This window comes from Gymnogyps californianus, chromosome 13, assembly GCF_018139145.2.
Source record: "Gymnogyps californianus isolate 813 chromosome 13, ASM1813914v2, whole genome shotgun sequence".
Classification (NCBI taxonomy): Eukaryota; Metazoa; Chordata; class Aves; order Accipitriformes; family Cathartidae; genus Gymnogyps; species Gymnogyps californianus.
Window position 1 is genome coordinate 6,247,638 of NC_059483.1, and position 17,971 is coordinate 6,265,608.

A 17,971-nucleotide genomic window follows, 5' to 3' on the forward strand; every position below is an offset into this window, starting at 1 on the left:
CCTACTGTCCCCCCACCTTTCTCATACACAGACACCTTCTGTATTGTCTGAATCCTCCCTGCCATGCACTTTTCTGACCTCTTCTTTAAACCTTCTGAAAGTGGAGATGCCTACACTATCATGTAATGGAGACGAATATTTGCAGAAAGTGCAGAGTCTATTTCTGACTACGGAACAAGCTTTAAAATCACGGTATGAAATTGTCCAGAATTGCTATGAAAGGGTCTCTGACAGGGCCCTGAGGGCACTGATAAGCCTTAATGGCCCTGACTAGCCTCACTTGGTGCCTCCACCCACTCCCATGGGCCCAGGAGCCCATTTAAACTCAGCTGGGGTCATGTAGTCCTTCCCCTGAGTCGTGTTGGAGTGGTGCTGGTTCCAAGCTCAGCCATGCCTGGCTGTGGACCCCACCACAGAGACTGAATTCCCTGCTTAACCGAGGCCTTGCCTCCTCCATGAATTTGCTTTGTGATCTGGACTCCTACCTCAAGCTGGTTGCCAGCTCTGGGCCTGCCTTGCTCAGATACTGAAGGGATGAGCCCTACTCTACTGTGGTGCCATGCTCTGCTCCATGTCCTTTAGGGATCTGCTGTCCCTCTCTGCTACCTGATGGTCTCTTTGCCAAAGGTAAGATCAACTATACCAAATTTTCCCACCACAAACACTTTCCTAACCTGTTCTTTAAACCCTATGGAGCATTTTTGCTACTACTGCACTGTAGAAGTGAGGTTTTGAGCATGTGTTGCTGATGCAATGTCTGGAGGCATCATGGAGTTCAGCTTATCATCTCATGGCTTTGGTGAGCTTCACACTGATGTTTTTTTCATTGATGTTGTGTGGATTACACACAGGATTTGAATCATAGGGTAAACATGCTGCTAAAATGTGGCTTAGATGATGAGCTTTGCCATGGTCGTTCTTACTGTGGTTTTTTTGAGAACATTTAACACATGGCTTTATCTTCGTGAAGTTATATGGCATTCTCCTTTAAATCACAGATGAGTTTCATGGTGGACATGCTTGTAGGCTCTGTCCCTTGATATATGGAGAGGCCAAGATTCTCCATGAGTGTAATTGCATAGTTGACTCATTCACCAGAAGTCATTTCAGAGTACCCATGAAGAGCACTCTGCAGGCTGAGAGCACTAATGGAAGGTCAACAAGTTCATTTTAGATGGCTCAGGGTCAGAGTCTGATTTAGGTTACATTACTGAAGAGACAGAGCAAATCTCATGGGCTAAATGTCACTATTCCTCCTTGACACCAGCATAACAAAACTGGAATGTACCCTTCAGAGCAGTTTCAGCTCTTATGATCAAATAAACAGGATCCAACAAGCAGGACTCTGTTTGTCAGAATTATGTCCATTGACCCTCTTGTAGCATTTTTAGCTGGTTAAATACCTCTAGTGTTATGCTATTTTCCATCTTAATGTGTCTTCCTAGACTGGCTGGTGGAAAGGCAAAACAAAAAGCCTTCACATCAAACCCCCATGTAGCCATCAAGATATGCCTGATAGCTAGCAGAGTAGCTGTGCTTCTGGTTTATGGCTGTCAAATGTGCCTGGAGATGGAAGCAAAGTAGCCTCAAGCTCTGGCCCTGACACTGGAGAACTAAAATAAGTGTAAAGCTGTTCTTTTTTTGATGCATGAGAAAAAAAGTTTGACAGCCCTTCCCTAGTGAGCAAACAAAATCACAGGACAATAAAGCGGTGGAGAACAGGCTTGGGCACATTGTAAAATATTCTGTAGAAAGAGAAACTAATAGGTAAAGTTCTAAGAGCGTTTGTTCTATGGTAGGATGGAAGCTTAAATGTAGTGCTTTGCAAGCGGCCTTTCTCCTGCATCCACAAGTGCTGCAGTTACAGCCGCTAACTGTGGGTATGTGTACAGTGGCTGTCCTTGCAGCTTGCCCTGCCCATCCATAAATGTTGAGCCTCCAGCAAAGCAGCACTTCAGGGCTAATGAAAGAGCCCCTCCAGAGCCTTGTTTTATTAGCCTCATATACTGGAGTAGTCCATAGTGAGTGTGATTGATGTTTGGGTCTCAGCTAGAGTTCAAAATAAGTAGTTTAGCAAAGACTGAAAAGGAAAGTAGGTAAAGTTCTGGAGGCATTTTGAGCAAAAGACACACAGAAGGTGTCTGTGCACGAGGGTGGATTTGTGAGGAGGACTGGGACTCAGGAGTGCAGCTTTCTGGCTGGTCAACCTGTTCCACTTTCGATCCTCAGCTATCTCCATCTATAAAGAATAAGGGAAGCTGTTAATACTTATCTTTGTAATGTGCCTTTGGATCTCCTGATGAGACAGAGCAGTGTTTTTTTAATATGTGGCAAGGTCTATAGGTCCCCTTGGCATGAGAAGGCCAGACTTTAAATGGTTTGGATAACATTTTGAAATATGGGGGACACAACTTGAATCTTTAGGGGCTAATATGACTCCAGGAACAAATTGGGAAATTGTTTTATAAGTGTATCTTTAAAAACTAATGAATATTCAAATCATTCTGAATGCACAAATCTATCAGGAATATGAATGTAAAAACTTTTTACAGTTTCTGATTAAATATAAATATATAGGGATGCAGAGAAGTGCTCAGAAGCAGAATCCCTTCTAGCAGTAATGGTGCTGCAGAGATAGGAGTGTGTGGCCTCTGGAAAGACACATTCTTGCTCGACAGTGGTTAGGAGACCTGCAGTAATTGCTGGGTGAAATACTATGGCCTGTGGAGTGCAAGGTGGTTGGACTGAATGACTGTAACGAGCCACTCTGCACTTTGTAATCTGCCTTTAATTCTGTGGAAACAATAATAGGATCAGTGAATAATGAAGCGGGAGAAATGTGAGAAAAGCCCAGTAGATTGTGCTATCAGCCATCAGAATAACCATCACTTCTCTGAGAACAGTTTTGGTGATAAAAGGAGTAACACTCACACCTTCAGCTTGTTTTCTCTTATTATTGAGCATAGGTAGGGGGAAGGTCTGTGAGAGTGTGTGTGTGTGTTTCTTGTCCTGCTGTTAGACTGCAGAACTGCCTCTTATTTAGGAACTAGAAAAATTAAGGGCCTAAAAACAAAAAAACTTGAAAAACTGTTCAGCTCCTTCTGCAGACTTTATCTGCAGTCTCTGAGCTCAGCTGTTGTGTCAAGTCTGTGTGTAGGAGACAGTATCTCATCTGCAATATAAATGGATGATATGGGTAGATGGAATAGATCATTGCAAGCTCAAAGAATGGATGTGCAGGGAGATGCCATGAGTAAAGCTCAGGTTCACTCATCTGATTTTAGTCCCTTAAACTTGGGCTTCAAAGTCAGTCTGCATGAAAGACAGAGAAGCAGGGTTTTATCACCAAGTCTTTCCCTAACATGGGGAGACTAAAACTGGGAGTGGGGCACTGTGTATAAGCATCACTCAGACACATAAGAAAGAGCAAATTATCAAGACTAATGGTGGTTACAGTCATTACAATTTCTAACTGCCTTTGTAGTGTTTTAGAAGAATAGCTGCTAAGACAACAGAGGTTAAATGAAAACAGAAGATTGTGCAGCAATATTTAAGAGATTATTTACTGTTGGACATAATCAGCAGCTCTAGTTTTTTGCCAATGTTTAAGTAACATGGTATTGATATAGCTTAGTACCTTAGAATGGCATCAATGTATCTAAATTTAAGGCAAGGGTAACTCAATTTTAAAATCTGCAAGTTTGATCAATGAGCTCTTTAAAGCATAGGTATAGGCAAGACAACTTTTGAAAGCTGTGTATAGACACTTCATTTAATAACAAGCAAGAATGTCATCTGTTTCAGTTGTGTTTGAGGCTGGGGACAGCCCAGAAAGCCCACTTTCTGGCACTTAGACTTAAATTTTAGTTACTTCTCCGCTAGTACGACAAGATTGGACAGTGCCATTTCTCACGTCCCAGTTTTCCCATCTGTAAAGCAGGGAAGTAACAACAACTTCCTTTGTAAAGCAGTTCAGGTCCCTCTGAACCCTGTGTGCAAGCCAAGGTACTGTTAGAGAAACGCTGTAGCTTGCACCTTTTAAACAGTATGTCGAAAGCCCTTTTGGCTGATGTCAATAATAAGGGGCGTTACTGAAACTGGACAGAGTACTGAGAGTTATCTCAATAACCAACAAAATCCTTATTCCCAGTGATAATCCAACATCTGTGAGAGAATCTGCATGTCACAGATCTCACTTCAGCCACAAATAAGGCAGGAAAGACCCTTTGTCAGGCAAGGGTAAGAAAAGCACTGCTGATATAGGAAGGTTGCTCTTGCGTGTGGTTACCAGCACTGACTGCACCCCACACCCTTTATTTGATAACTGCTGTTAAGGGAACCAGCTTGAAACAAGACAATCGGGGAAACGTGGTTAATTATTTTGGACAATACACAAGGACCTATGCTTGAAAACAGAATGGGAGTTGTGTAACGGTGCAGAGGTGGAGGAAGACACTTCAGCCCTGTCAAGCTTTGTAAAATCGGCTGGGGCAAACAGGCTGCTCGCATCAGGAGGTCACTGATGCCCCGGCGATACCCCAGGAGCCCCACTGAAAGCTGAGATAAAGCACGTATGAATGTATTTGCTGAATTTGGACCTTGGACTTGAATCCTGGCATCTAGAAGTTGGCTTCGTAAAGACTTTCTCAGGGCTCAGATCTGCTGGTGTATTTTTATAACAATAGTTTGTGTGTTTTGGCAGTTAAGGTAAATTACATCATTTTACTCTATCTTTATGCATTTTATTTACCTCATTTCCTTTTCTAAAAATATACAAAAGTTGACTATTCAATGATACGAATCTGAAAACAGATAGAGAAAAGCCAGCAACCCCTTGTCTTCCACTTCTTCATTTAAACCACATCAGCCCACACGAATAGATGCTGCTTGCAAAAGGTCTTGATGAGGAACAGACCCCAGGATATTTTGGAGAAGGAAAGTAGGAAGGATGAGGGAGGGCTTCAACTTCCTTTCCTTACGGAGGAGGGTTGTGCTCAGGAGAGTGACCAGGCTGTCAGCCTCACCGAGCTTTGTACAGCTGCCTGAAGCTCTTGCCTGTCCCGGAGGCTCCAGACCTCTTTGTGATAGAAACATGGGAAATCAGTTTGCACGAGCACAAAAGGAATGTGTATGGTAAAGACTTTTCTATCCAGCTCAGCAGACTTGTTCTGAAAGGGGGGGGGGGGGGGAAACAACTTATAACTGGGAAATCATTTTAGATGGGAGCATCCAAATTGTTTTTCAGGACTGAGCAGCTTTTAGAGTCTGCACATTCTGGTTTAGATTTGAAACACAACAGGTGGCTTGTGGCATTTCTGGAGCTTATGTGAGGTGGCTGTGGGAATTTGGAGTTGACTGTAGCCTACCTTGGATTGTTTCTAACATATTGCGTGCCCATACTATAAAGGTTTATGCACGTATTTGAAACTCCACCACTTGCCTGCAAAATGAATATGGATCGCTTCCAAGCCGTTTGCTATCATTCTCTTCTGGACGTTCGTGCTCCACCGCAGGTGCACAGCTCCAGCATGTGAGCGCTCGGCTCGGCTTTAGGACAAAATCAGCCCACTTAGCTGAAATCAGCAACGAAAGCATTTTGAGCTAAGCTGGCTGACTTTGCATGAGAGTATATTCTGTTTTTCCAGTTGGGCTGCAAGGAAGGAACCTCCAGTCATGGAAAGTGCTTTATTGCTATAATAAAGTGATAATCTTTTTCCAGCTCCAGAAGAACCTGAAAGAGGATTTTTAGCATCAGCCTAAACAGCAACTCTTCCCCCAAAGCCCCCCAAAAACTGGATACCTGCTGCTAGCACACCTGGGTGAAGATTGGCTTTGCGGAGGGCATGAAATACAGCAAGTCTGTGCCTCACCGTTGCTCAAGTAATGCTAATTTTAGGATCTGTATGTATCAGTGCTGAACTACATAAACAGCTCGTCTTTATTGGAGTCTCCCAGAAGAATGCTGCAATGGGTTAGACTAGCAGTCCATTTAGCCTGGCATTGCACTGTTCATCCTAAATAATCAATGATACCCACTCTGGCAGTTTGTACAGATTAACATCAGTGGTAGAGCTCAGCAGAGAGGCAAAGTACCTTTTTAAACATTAATATTCCTCCCTTGCTGTAAAGGGATTTTGCAAAGAGCTATGGTCAGTGCTGAGGTCTACCTTTCACATAAGGAAAGTAGCATAAATTCAGCCATTTTTTCCGAGAGATTTTTAACCCAATCTGACTCTCGTGTCCATAGGCTTTAGATATTTACTTAAGAAGTTGATATCCAAAAAATAATGTTTCAGGGCTAGGAATGCTGGGTTTTTGTTTCAGACTGCCAAACCTTCAGGAAATAGATGTGTTGACTAATTGTGCTGCAATGCATTTAATCTCTGGAGTTTTGAATTGTGTAAATAGCTGTTGGCCAAAGAAGGCAAAAGGACTTTAAGTCCTACTTTGAGTTCTGCTCCCCATCGTGAACTAGAAGTGGGATTTCTCACCAAACCTGAGGCATCTTAATGTGAGACATGTAGTCTGAGCTAGCTTGGTTGAAAGCGGGAGGAATTCTTTGTGGCTTGCTGTGAGACCCCAGGCAAACAACATCTTCAGGTTGCTCACCCAGTGCTTCATTTATCTGGTCTCTCTGCTCTTGAGGGCGAGAGACCTTGTGAATTTGTCAGACACCTACCACAATAGGGTCCTGGTGTAAGTTGGTATCTCGGGGTCAAGTGCAAAGCTAGCAGAGGCTACTCGCTGAAGAATTTTGCCCTGCATCCCTTCATCAATCACATCAGAAGGTCTTGTCTGCTGTCATGCAATGCTATCACTCATTTTCTGTACGTACTTGGTTCAGGTGCACCTCCGCTATTTTCTGCAAGCTTTTGATTTTATTATAATACAGCTATAAACCAGATAAAGAGCATTTATTTCAGCTACTATAAATATTGGCTGACCTTTCCTGTTTGAAGGAAGCTCACTCCTCTGTCTCTAGCCTTTGATTTAGGATTATTTGTGGAAGGCAAATGGATGCATATATCACACCAAAATATCTGTCAGTGTAATTTCCCCTAACGAAGTATTACATGCAGGAAGGAGGGTATGGTGGATTTTAACAGTTGAAGTAGCAGGTAGTGTCAGAATTTCTTGTGATATAGAACAATCTTTTCGGGGAGATTGCATAGTGATTGTTCATCTTCTGCAGACCAGAGCCCACTGGGGGTTGGTGGTTGATAGCAGCTGGAAATTAGGCAGGGATGAGACTACTGATATAGTGGTACATGTAGCTAAAATAATCTATTTGGTATTCCAAATAAACTCTCTATCACATGAATGTGCAGGAAACTTGTGAGGTCCTGTGAGTAAAGCAGGCAGAAAGGATCTGCAAGATGCAGAGTATACAGAAGAAAGTTTTGGAGGGTGATGTGCAAAACCTGATGACTGAAGCTGTTACTGCATTGCTCTTGACTTGTGGCAACTGGGAGCAGAAGAAGCAAATGTTGCCACCTTCCTGGCAATGGGAAATATCTGGGAGCACTTTTCCATCCCCAAACCACAAACCCAGAGGAACTGAAGGAAGGAAAGACCCAGAAAAGTCAGATGGCAGCAAAAACCAGGCATGGGGGCCCTCAGTTGTAAGCAGAAATGAGGGAGGAGAGGCAAGAGAATGAGCTGGATGAACAGCATTAGCATGATGCAGTAAGTACCAGGAGAGCATGAACAGATCATTGCTAAAATGGCATGGATGCAATATAGCCAAGGAATCCTGCACGAGTGTAGATGGAGATGTACGCAAAATATGTAAGCGAGTCAGGCTGTGTTTATTACTCTGCTTTAAGAAAAGCACCAGGTAGTTTGGTACTGTAGTCTGTAGATGTGATAAATGGGAAGACCTGGCATTGCTGAGGCTAATAACCATTATTTGATATGAGATAATTCTATGGCAAAGAATATAATCCATTTACCTAGGAGGATCTTGTGATCTTTTAAATTTTGCTTAAATGAATGAACAAGGATTTGTGAAATTTCTGGAAAAATAACAGCATACTCCTTCATAGCAAAGTATTAGAGTGAATTTCTTCACAAATGCTGTTTTAGCTGCAGTGATTTGTTTTGAGGAATATATAGGACTTGCTATGGTGCTGCTCATTTCAAATGGCAAGCCTGGTTTCTGACATTGTTTGCCGGCACCTCCAGTTTATCTGACAACCCCCAAACAATAGCCAGACTGCTATTCATTACTGTACTTTAGTCAGCCCATTTCCATATGGTAATTAGAAGCCTGCATTTGTAGCATACCAGCATGGATATTCTTGAACTTGTCTTATTGTTCTGTTTCACATTGCAAGGATGACAAAGGGCCCTTACGAACAGAGATAGCTGGATTTAGGCAAATCCAGGCCCCTTCCCATCGCCCTGTAGAAATCTCCATATATTGCCTAAGAGGAGATGACACAGGTCTGCTGCCTGTATTGTGAACTGCAGTTGGGAGTGAATCGAAGGCAGGGGGAGGACCCACAGATCCTCTGGGGAAGCCGGCCCGGGGGAATTGCCGGTGTTGACCACGCTTGTTTGTGGCGAGTGGGGCTGGGCACGTCCCTCCGCCGCTCCGGCTGTCGCTGAAGTTGACGAGGATGCTCTTAACTCGCCCGTGTCCCCTCTCCTGCGCGGGGAGGCGGCTGCGGCGCTTTGTGAGGGGTGAGATCGCCTCTTGCCTGTGCACATGCACACACGCACTGCACAGATGTAAACATGACCTGAGCATCCATTCCCACCGGGTCTTCTGCTGCCGGGAGTGGCTGCGGATTTCTTGGTCCCCCTCCTCACCCCCACCACCCCCCGGGGGGAGAGCAGGGTCCCCACAGCCAGGGGCGGAGCTGCCCCTCGCACCCGCCTCGGGGGGGGCAGCGCTCCCCCTCACACCCCGATGCTGGGGAGGGGGGGGTAAAGGGGGGGGGAAGAGCCAGGCCGGCGCTAAGCCCTGCCCCGCCGGGCGTGCGGGACCCGCCGGCGCTAAGCCCTGCCCCCGCCGGCCGTGCGGTGAGGAACCGGCAGCCGCCGCGGGGGTGGATGCGAGGGGAGAGGCGGCGGCGGCGGGGCCGGGTCCGGTCGGGGCGGGCTGGGCTCCGCCGGCAGCCCCGTACGCTCAGCGGGCGGCGGCCACCCGGGGTGCCCGCACCGCTGCGCGGGGCCCCAGCCAAGGTAAGGGCCGGGGCGGGCAGCGCATTGTTCTCCTAACGGGGCGGGGGGGGGGCAGCGGTTGACAGGAGGGAGGCGCCGCCGTTCGGACCGGGCGGCGGAGGGGATGCGGCGGCGTGGGGGCACGGCGTGGGGCTCCCGTGGGGTGGGGGGGAGCGCGAAGCTGCGGGGTTTCCCCCCACCGCGGCCGTGACAGCGCGAGTGGTGGCGAGGGGAAACGCGCGGCCACACCCACGCGGGAGCGGCCGCGGGGGGGGGGGGGGGCCGGGGTGCTCCCCACCCACTCGTGGCTCTGCCTGCACGCCCCGTCCCCCGCAGCCCGCTTGGTTTAAGTTCGGTGTCTGGCGGAGGAAGGGACCGCTAAGGAAAGCAAACCTGGAAGCGCTTGGGAGGATTAAATTCCCCGTGGAGCGCAACGAAGGACTGAGTGTCGCCGCTGCGATTCCGCTCTCGGCTTGGGCGATAACAAATATTTGCTCGCTTTCAGACAATGAGTGCCGTGCGTGGACTGAGGGGTCTGAGAAGTATTCCCACCCTAACTTAAGTCTGCCAAGCAGGAGGGGATCCGCCAGCGTTGTCATCTTGCCCTTCCCCTTGAAGAAAGGAGCCGTGCAGCGCCGTATTTAGCCACAGCACAGGGTCCGTCAGGGCTGTGAACAGGCACGTTTGGACAGGAACGCATCCCTGCCGGACCAAGGCCCCGCCGAGGAAGCCCAGGGCGCTTCCTCTGCCTTTGTTACACTTGTTTGCCTTCCCGGCTTGGCCTCGCATCCTCCCTCTCGCTGAGAATAGTCCCTTTCCCCGTATTGTTCTCGGTGTGTTTCCTCTCGCCTCTCTCTTCCTCCACCCCTCCTTAGCTGCGGGTCCTCTGCGGACATGATACCCTGACACGTGTTTTCCCTCTCCCGTATGGAGTTTTTAAGTCCAGACCTACCTATTTTGAGAAAATTCTCCTTTTTCCTGAGTGCAACAACCACGTTTCAATTTGACTCAAATTGCCCACGCATGGCTTTGAACTAAATTGAAATAAACTTCACTTAGAACCTGCCGCGTGGTAAGGATGAGATTTCTGGTTGCCTATGCACCACTTCATATCAGTTTAAATTATACTAAGCACTGTGTGCTTGTAGACTGGGCTTTCTAACCCAGTCTTTGATATGATGTAAAGTAACGTAATGCTTTAGCTTTGACCTCACTGCTCCCTTTTTCGTTATACACAGGACTAGGTGGTCCTTGGCTAAATGAACGTAGCTTTGCTGAATGTAGCTCAAGACTGTTGTATTGAACACATTGTTCCTGGAAAAAAAGTTTTGGAGTGCCTGTAGTGGCCGGAGGATGAGATCTAGGGAGAGGCCAGATTAGGAGCTTGTTAAAACAGTGTCTCCAAAAGGGTCCAGTCTCCATCTTCTGTAGTGTATCGGTTTTCAGTCTTAGATCCATTTGAAAGTGTTTGCGTGTCTCTGCTGGAACAGAGGGCAGTGCATAGCTGCTGTCTGGGAGACTTGTTGGTTTTTCCTTTAGGGGATTGTGTTCTTGAAGCTCAGCCTTTATTTAGAGTTTTGCCGATGGGAAGCAAAGAGCAGCTGAGCTCATTCTTGTAACTTTTGCAGGATTCCCAATAGCTGCAGTGAAATAGTCAAGTCTTTAATCAATTTTTAGTTGGCTATAACTTGGGAAATCTTTGAGCAGCTGCAGGGGTACTGGCTGAAGAGCCGTGTCTGCAGGCTGGGGAAGACTGCAGTGCTTTAGTTATGCCTGGTTCATACAGAGGCAGGAACATAAAGTTTAGAAAAATGTACCTATTTTTGCTTCTGCTTTTTAAAAATTATTTTCTTGAAGCTGTCCTTTTCCTCTTGACTTTTTTTTTTTAAAGAGCTTATTCTGCAGAAGTTAGCAATGCTTGCCTTGGAAAGACTTATATTCCCTGCAACTGCATGGATTTCAAGGTTTGGTCTATTTTATACAGAGATTCATCTTGCTGATTCCCTTGGACTTGCATGGGTGCAGCTATGTTGGACTTGATCTTTTTATTCTGATGTATTAAACATGTCAAAACCCTTACTGAGAACATGCACTTCAGCCCATTAGAAATATGCATGTCATCTTAGTGAAAAGGCGGGGATTGTACAGAAACCTTTCCGTGTGTTAACAAGCCCTGGAATCCCATAGTTCTGAAAACGTGAAAGGAGTGAATGAACTCCTGAGGTCTAACACGTAGGTGACCATTTTTCTGTGGTTTACTGTGAGGGTGCTGGGTTTGTATTCACTGAAGCTAGGGTGTTTTCTGGCTAGTGAGATGAAATTGCTAATAGAGTTCCCCAGACTAAAGGTTGTGAATGCATCTCGGCTATAGAAATCGGGGCTCTTTCCTAGACTTTGTGCTATAACATTAAAAACAAAATTCCACACACCACCTATAACTTATTTTCAGTACATATTATTCTGTTTAGTCTTGTGAATGCGTGGAAGTGAAGTGTGACATGAAAAGACTCCTGTGAACGTGGCTCTGTCACCACTGTGGGACTCAGCTGATGTGGCCATGGATGGGCATTCTTGATGTAGGCAAGCGTACTCTTAGTTTCTGGTAATTAAAGCAGTAGAAGGTAAAAAGGAGGCCCACTGCAGGGCTTACATAATTTTCAAAGAGCTCTTGCATATTTTCTGTACCTTATTTTCTTCCTCCAATGCTTCTTAGCATCCATTGAATGGGAGGGAGGAGGGAAGGAAGGATTTGGATAAATGGAGTATTCTGGGATCCAAGGACTCTGTTCGTGCCTGTTGCACCTTCCCAGGGAAATGGTGGGCCAATGTGTCAAATCCATTTGCAAGTGGTAGTATAAATTAAAGCTGGGGGATAAACAGGTTGGAAGGTTAATGAGATGTCTGAACTTAATTGATTTTCCATACAAATTGGCTATAATGTCTTTTGTTTGCTTTTTTCCCCTCCCTGGGATGCTGTGTTACAACAGTTACATGAATATAAGGAGTAGCAGAAGGGGTGGGGGAAGTCATGGCTATTTGGAAAACATGGTTAGGAAACCTTGGTCATACTCCCTGGGGTGGGCTGCCGTGATTTTGGTCAGAGTACGGTAGCTCTGAATTAGGACCCTGCACCCCTGTGTCTTCTGGCTCTGTGCCATGGGCTGTTGGTGATCGTTGGGCCACGGACAGCAGTGTGCCCTGGCTGTCATGCAGGGCTGTACAATCCCAGGGTTAATAGAAGCCTTTTCTTTAGATGTGGTGTTGTACAGGCTAAGCTAGGAAGACGAGTAAAGGAGGAGCTATAATGCGGTGTAAAATGATTTCTAGGTCCTAAAGTTGTCAGGCAGCATTCCAATCAGGGTGGCACTACTCTTTCTATAAGCCTGTGCCTAGCTTTAAAATCTAGAATAGTGAAGCTGAAGGGGGAGGACGGCTGACTAAAGATGTTGGCTTTACTCATCTGACTGCAAGTGCCTGACTTAACACTCAGATAAATGAGAAGATGATCAGGCCACGAATTTTTGGTCTTTCTTTTCTCTGTAGATTTCCATTCCTATTGGGAATATATTTGAGCCAGTGATTGGAGCCACCCCAGTGCCGTGGGAGGGTGAGAGGAGCTGAGATCCTTCCAGCTCACACGGTTCCTCAACAGTGCTGGTGTTGTTCAGTGCTTCTTCCCATCTGTGCTGGTTTCAGCTGACAGGAGCAGCTCCGAAGCAGCCGTGGGTTGGTCGGCACCACCAGGCTCTGCCTTTCTGTGGGTCTGAGCTGGGTGGCACAGCCAGCCCGGAGAAGCGGCATGCTGGGAGAGGAAGTCGACTTCGGAGATGCTCTCGGTCACCCCCTCCAAGAGTGTCATGGGGGAAGGAAAGATATTGTGTGTTTAGGGGACATGGCAATAAAAGTTACAGCTCTTCCTGAGCTCATTTGCTATGAGACCCTTGTGGATAAATCACATTTCAGACTTTTCCTCTCGGATTATATACCAAAACCTAAAAAATAGAATAGCAAATTCTCTAAGGGGCTAATACTAGGTTTTGACTCATGTTCTGGTTTTTTCCTAACTGGAGTACCACAGTGAAACAGTTTTTGTGCTTAACATGGAAATTGATTGCAGAGTGAATGTGAAGAGTTGCCTGCAGACAACAGTTTTCATAAAGCAGCCGTATTTTGATTTAAGGGTTTCTGAGCAGCCAAGGACAGCTGTAGAGCACGCACAACCACACGAGAGGTAAAGAAAGATCAAGGTTTTTAGATCACCACGTCATCACAGGAAGGACCGATTGACGGAGGCTTGGGCTTGGCACCTCTGCGTTTATAATCAGGCTTCAGATAAACCAGCACATGCCGTATACTGCAAGATTGGTCAATACTTAAAACTATTTGCTGAGAATATGATTAAGTCAAGAGCCGAGTGCAGTAAGTAGGTCGCTGGGCATCATTGATAAATGAGCTACGTCCTTATCTTGTGTACGTCACCAGTGGTATTGTATGACAATGTTTAGTTGTAGGAACAATTCCTTGGCCGGCTTAGAGCATGTATATCTATTTTTTTTTTAAACAGGCTAAGCAGTTTGCATCCGATGTAATGGTGAAAAGCCACAGGCAAGCTGCTATTGTTTGGTTGCAGCCATTTCAAACCATTAAGCCTTCCTCTTGCCCCCAGTTGTAATGCATCAGTGCTTTCAGCAATGGTTAACTGTTCTGTGGTTAAATGATATAGGTTATAGAAAGAAGGGATTTTTGTTTTCTTTTGCTATTTAAAGCAACACAACAAACCATCAAACTGTAGTTCCTTCAGAATTGTAGTAATTTTTGGAAAACATAGACTGCACGTTGAATACATGCAAACTGTAATTTCAGTCCTTTGTTTTCTGTGTAGCCTGTTTACAGGGTGAAGTCAGGAAAGGATATACTTTTATGCGATGGCCTCTTGTTTAGAGACTAAACTCCTAGTAGGTCAGCTGTATGTAGAGCTGACAAGAGCTTCAGATTTTCAGCAGTTGTCAAAACTTCAGTGCAAAGGAAGGGGATGTGAGGGGAGAAGAAATGCAGTTCTACTGGGATTATCTTGTTAGTTATCTGTCAGTTTAACAAACTATTATAAAAACTGTTGTCCAAGACTGTTTGCCAAGATGCCCCAGAACTCAAATGTATGAAGCCCCAGTCCACCCGGGTCCTTTCATTCCTCTGCCAGGACAGGATCGATCACTACTATGCTTCTCTAGTTCAAAGCTGGAGTTTTTTTTTTTCAAACCCTTTAGGTATGTTTTGAGATCGTATGGTCTAGTTACTGAGCCAAAAGAGTCGTTTCAGCCACTGCTTGTTGGTCTGAGGGCATGCAGGGGATCAGCTATTGATCAGCAGTGATCAGTTCAAATCGTCACAGCCTGGTCATGCTCTGCTGTGTGGCCATGCCTTCATGGTGGGAGATGGGTATCTAAACCCCTTTCTAATATGTGTTTAAAAAAAAAAAAGTAGCCTTACAGTTTTTCTCATGCTAATGTCTGAGCTATCTTTAGTTCCTTTGAAAGAGAGTTCCATGGGCTGGTTAATCTCCCCATATATAAATCTCTTTCATACAATTAAACCTTTATTTTTTTTCAGATCTCAGTGTAGGAGAGAGATGGTTTTAGAAACAAATCCATTTACCTTGTGTTGCATTGCATTGAAAACAAACCCCTTTTTACTTGAAAGCAGAAGCAAAGCACAAATACAGACACATTTTTCTGCACGTTCTTGGTTATTATTGCTGTATGGTGCTAAAATAAAAGATTTCAGAGAATTATTCTCTCCCCAAAAACTTTCCAAGAAAGAGATTACTTTCAAGGCTTTCAATCCTGAAAAATCTTATAGAAAATCAAGTGACAAAAGATGCAAAATTGATGATGACATCTTGACCCTCTTGAAGTTAATGGGAATCTTAAGGTCAGAATTTTGCCTGGAGTTTTAATTAAGTATCTCCTTGGAATACCGTATTTATGTGCTTTTAGAGATGTGGAATTGCAGAGTTTTACTGAAATACCAGTTCGCAGGTGTTCCAGCTTTATTCATAAATGATCCAGCTGATTCCCCCCACCCCCTCCCTGAAATGAAGCATAAGATTAGGAAACGGACTCCTGGAATATTTCAATTATTTTTAAATAGTAGGTTAAACAGCATCAGCAAAAGTTGTGCATCCTTTTCCTTCTTTCCCAACAAGTCCTAGGACTTGGAGAGACATTAGAAGTATCTTGAGGCAGAGACCACTTTATCTAGTTTAGAAACAAGTCTGAAAGCAATAAAAATAATCAGTGGATATTTTGGAGAATGTTTTCACTTGAGTCAGCCTGCCCTGGCCCTGAGAACACAGCAGAGGCTGTTGCTTTGTAGTCAGACCTTGCGGAGTAGTTTCATATGGCAATGCTTGATGTGCTCACTTCTTTGGTTTAAGGCTTGTGTAAGGGAGAGGTGGAGGATGATAGATGTAGTAGAAAGATGTAGGGTTGCTTTAGAGCAGGAACCAAACCCAGGTTGGTAAGGGGTACAGGAGCCTAGAAAACCAGGAGGAAGAGGAGGAGAGCAGCTAGGCAGAGTCATTGTTCTGGACTGGGCTGGGTACCGCACAAAAGGCGGCTGCCATCCGTAATCTAGCCTCGGGCTGAGATCATAGTGTATTGATGTATTTTATGTGACATAATACCTCTAGAGGCATTGCAGTGCTAAATGTATAGGTTACATGAACACGGTTGCTGCATCAGTCTTAACAGTCCTGCTTGGATGTTATGGAAAGCAGATGTACGCATGTTCGGTAGCTGTTGTGCAAGAGAGCTGGGACTGAATCAAACTGGTAAAGAAAGTCTTTCTTATGGAAGGTAAGATGTCTTAAATCTCAAAATATAAAAAAAAAAAAAGGGTGGGGAAGGTGTGTAAGATTAACCCTTGACATGGTCTGTCATGCTGTTTATCCCTGAAGGCGATAGTGATGGAAAATGTGTGTCTGGAGCTTGGGAAGCATCTCCAAACAGTCCCCCGTGCGCAGAGGTAGCTGCAGTTGTCTAATGATTCGCTGATTTTCTCCTTCTTACTTTCCTCTGACATTTTCTCCTTACTCTATTTTAGCTTAGACTTCTGTTCTTAGTTTAGAAAACAAACTACAAACCCCTCCAGATTGCAGATCCAGCAATTTAAACGTATTTAACTCTGACACTGAGTTCCCTCTTGTGCATAATATGAAGGAAATGTCTTTGTTTGCAGGAATGCCACCTGAGAGCAGGGCCTGGCTAAAAGCAAATTAGAAATGACCAAAATTTTAATAATACTCTTTCAGTAAAATGACTGCACCACATATGAAAGCAGCATATGGAGCAGAAAGGTGAAGCGTGGGAGATGTAAAAGGATGTGCTGCAGTAGGAGTCTTTCTAATCTGTACCATATTACTCAATTTTGCAATAAAAGAGAATAAGTGTTTCAAATCACTTGTTCCTCCTCCAGTGTCAAAAAAGCTTAGCAGAGAGTTGATAGAATCTAATGTTTTAGCAACTAAAATATAACTGGCATTTATTGTAAGCATCCCACTTGTTAGTGGGATGGAGAGATGTGTATATATCGTGTAGCTAATGTATCAGAGATGCTGAATGCCTGGACTTGGTTCATCCTTCTGTCTTCCAAAATGAGTATTTTTTGATCTAGGTAAGTGATAAAAACTGATTCTAACTTTGCTGTTGTCTCAATCATCTTGAAAATCAGTTGCATCTCTATCTGATTTAATAGTCTGCGCTCTTGTGCGGAGGAGAAAGTTTGGAGAAGAAACCTTTCCTAATCGCTTCTCCAGCCCCACCTGATTTCGCTTACAGGGGAGGCAGAAATAGGAAGCTCCAGGAGGTGCCTGTTTGGCAGCCTGGAGGCTGATGCATTATCTGGCATGGAGCAAGCGGTTATGTGCTTATCTGTCAGTATTTCCTAATGCTGACCATGTGAGTCTGCCTCTCTTGGCAACAGCATAACTCCTTTTCCAATGTTTTAGCCTTCATTGCACTTACAGCTACATCACCGTAAGGGTTGGATGTGAGTATCTGCTGGAAACAAGAGAGAGGAGTTATCTAATGACAGGTTTCTGTGAAACAGAAGGTGAATTGAAGTTGAAATCTAATAAGTAAGCATGTCCTTGTTAGCTTGGGACATCCAGGGGACACCAGCAAACTTGTACAGCTGTTTTTGTAGGCAATAGCGTGAACCGGATAAACACACTAGTGTCAAGGCTTCCGAAGTTTGTCAATTAGATGAATTGATTATCGTTGGGGGAAGGAGAGGAAAACCATGGGCTTTCTCAAATCGGCCTGACAGTGGGTGTGGGGAGGGAAGGTGGGAGGTGTATGTGTGCCATACTGGGAGTTACTGGCATGATAAATGATCCTACTTCTCCCTCGCAAACCTTGCTCATCTTCAAAAAATATTAGTGACCACTGCTTCAGTACTATGGACTTGCAGGAAGATTTGTTGTGATGCACTACACTACTTGTTTTAATGATCTTTAGGGATGGGGATTTCTTAATTGACCGCCCCCAGTCAGGGAGGGATGTGGGTCAAAGCCATGTGGGTATGTGGTGGGTTTGGAAGGGAGAGGAAGGGTCACCAGCATCTGTGTGTATAATCTAGATCTGCATGTGAAAAATCAAACTGGAGGAAGAAGAAACCTGGAAGGAAAAAAGGGAAAGGTCCTGCCATGGCATCTGGCATATCAGATCTCAATTTATCATTAAACAAACAAGTTTCATAACAAAGGTATTTGAAGAAATCTTTAGGAAAAACTACTCAGCCAGGC

General features: G+C 44.9%; 1 protein-coding gene across 1 annotated transcript in view; it reads left to right on the forward strand.

Annotated features, from left to right (window-relative positions):
• The first annotated feature begins 429 nt into the window (after nucleotides 1–429).
• Nucleotides 430–17,971, forward strand: part of FRMD4B (FERM domain containing 4B) — a 147,640-nt gene continuing 130,098 nt past the window's right edge. The window contains exon 1 of the mRNA XM_050904631.1: nucleotides 430–627. Coding sequence (XP_050760588.1) covers nucleotides 610–627 — 18 coding nt within the window. The 5' untranslated portion in view covers nucleotides 430–609. The remainder of the gene's footprint in view (nucleotides 628–17,971) is intronic.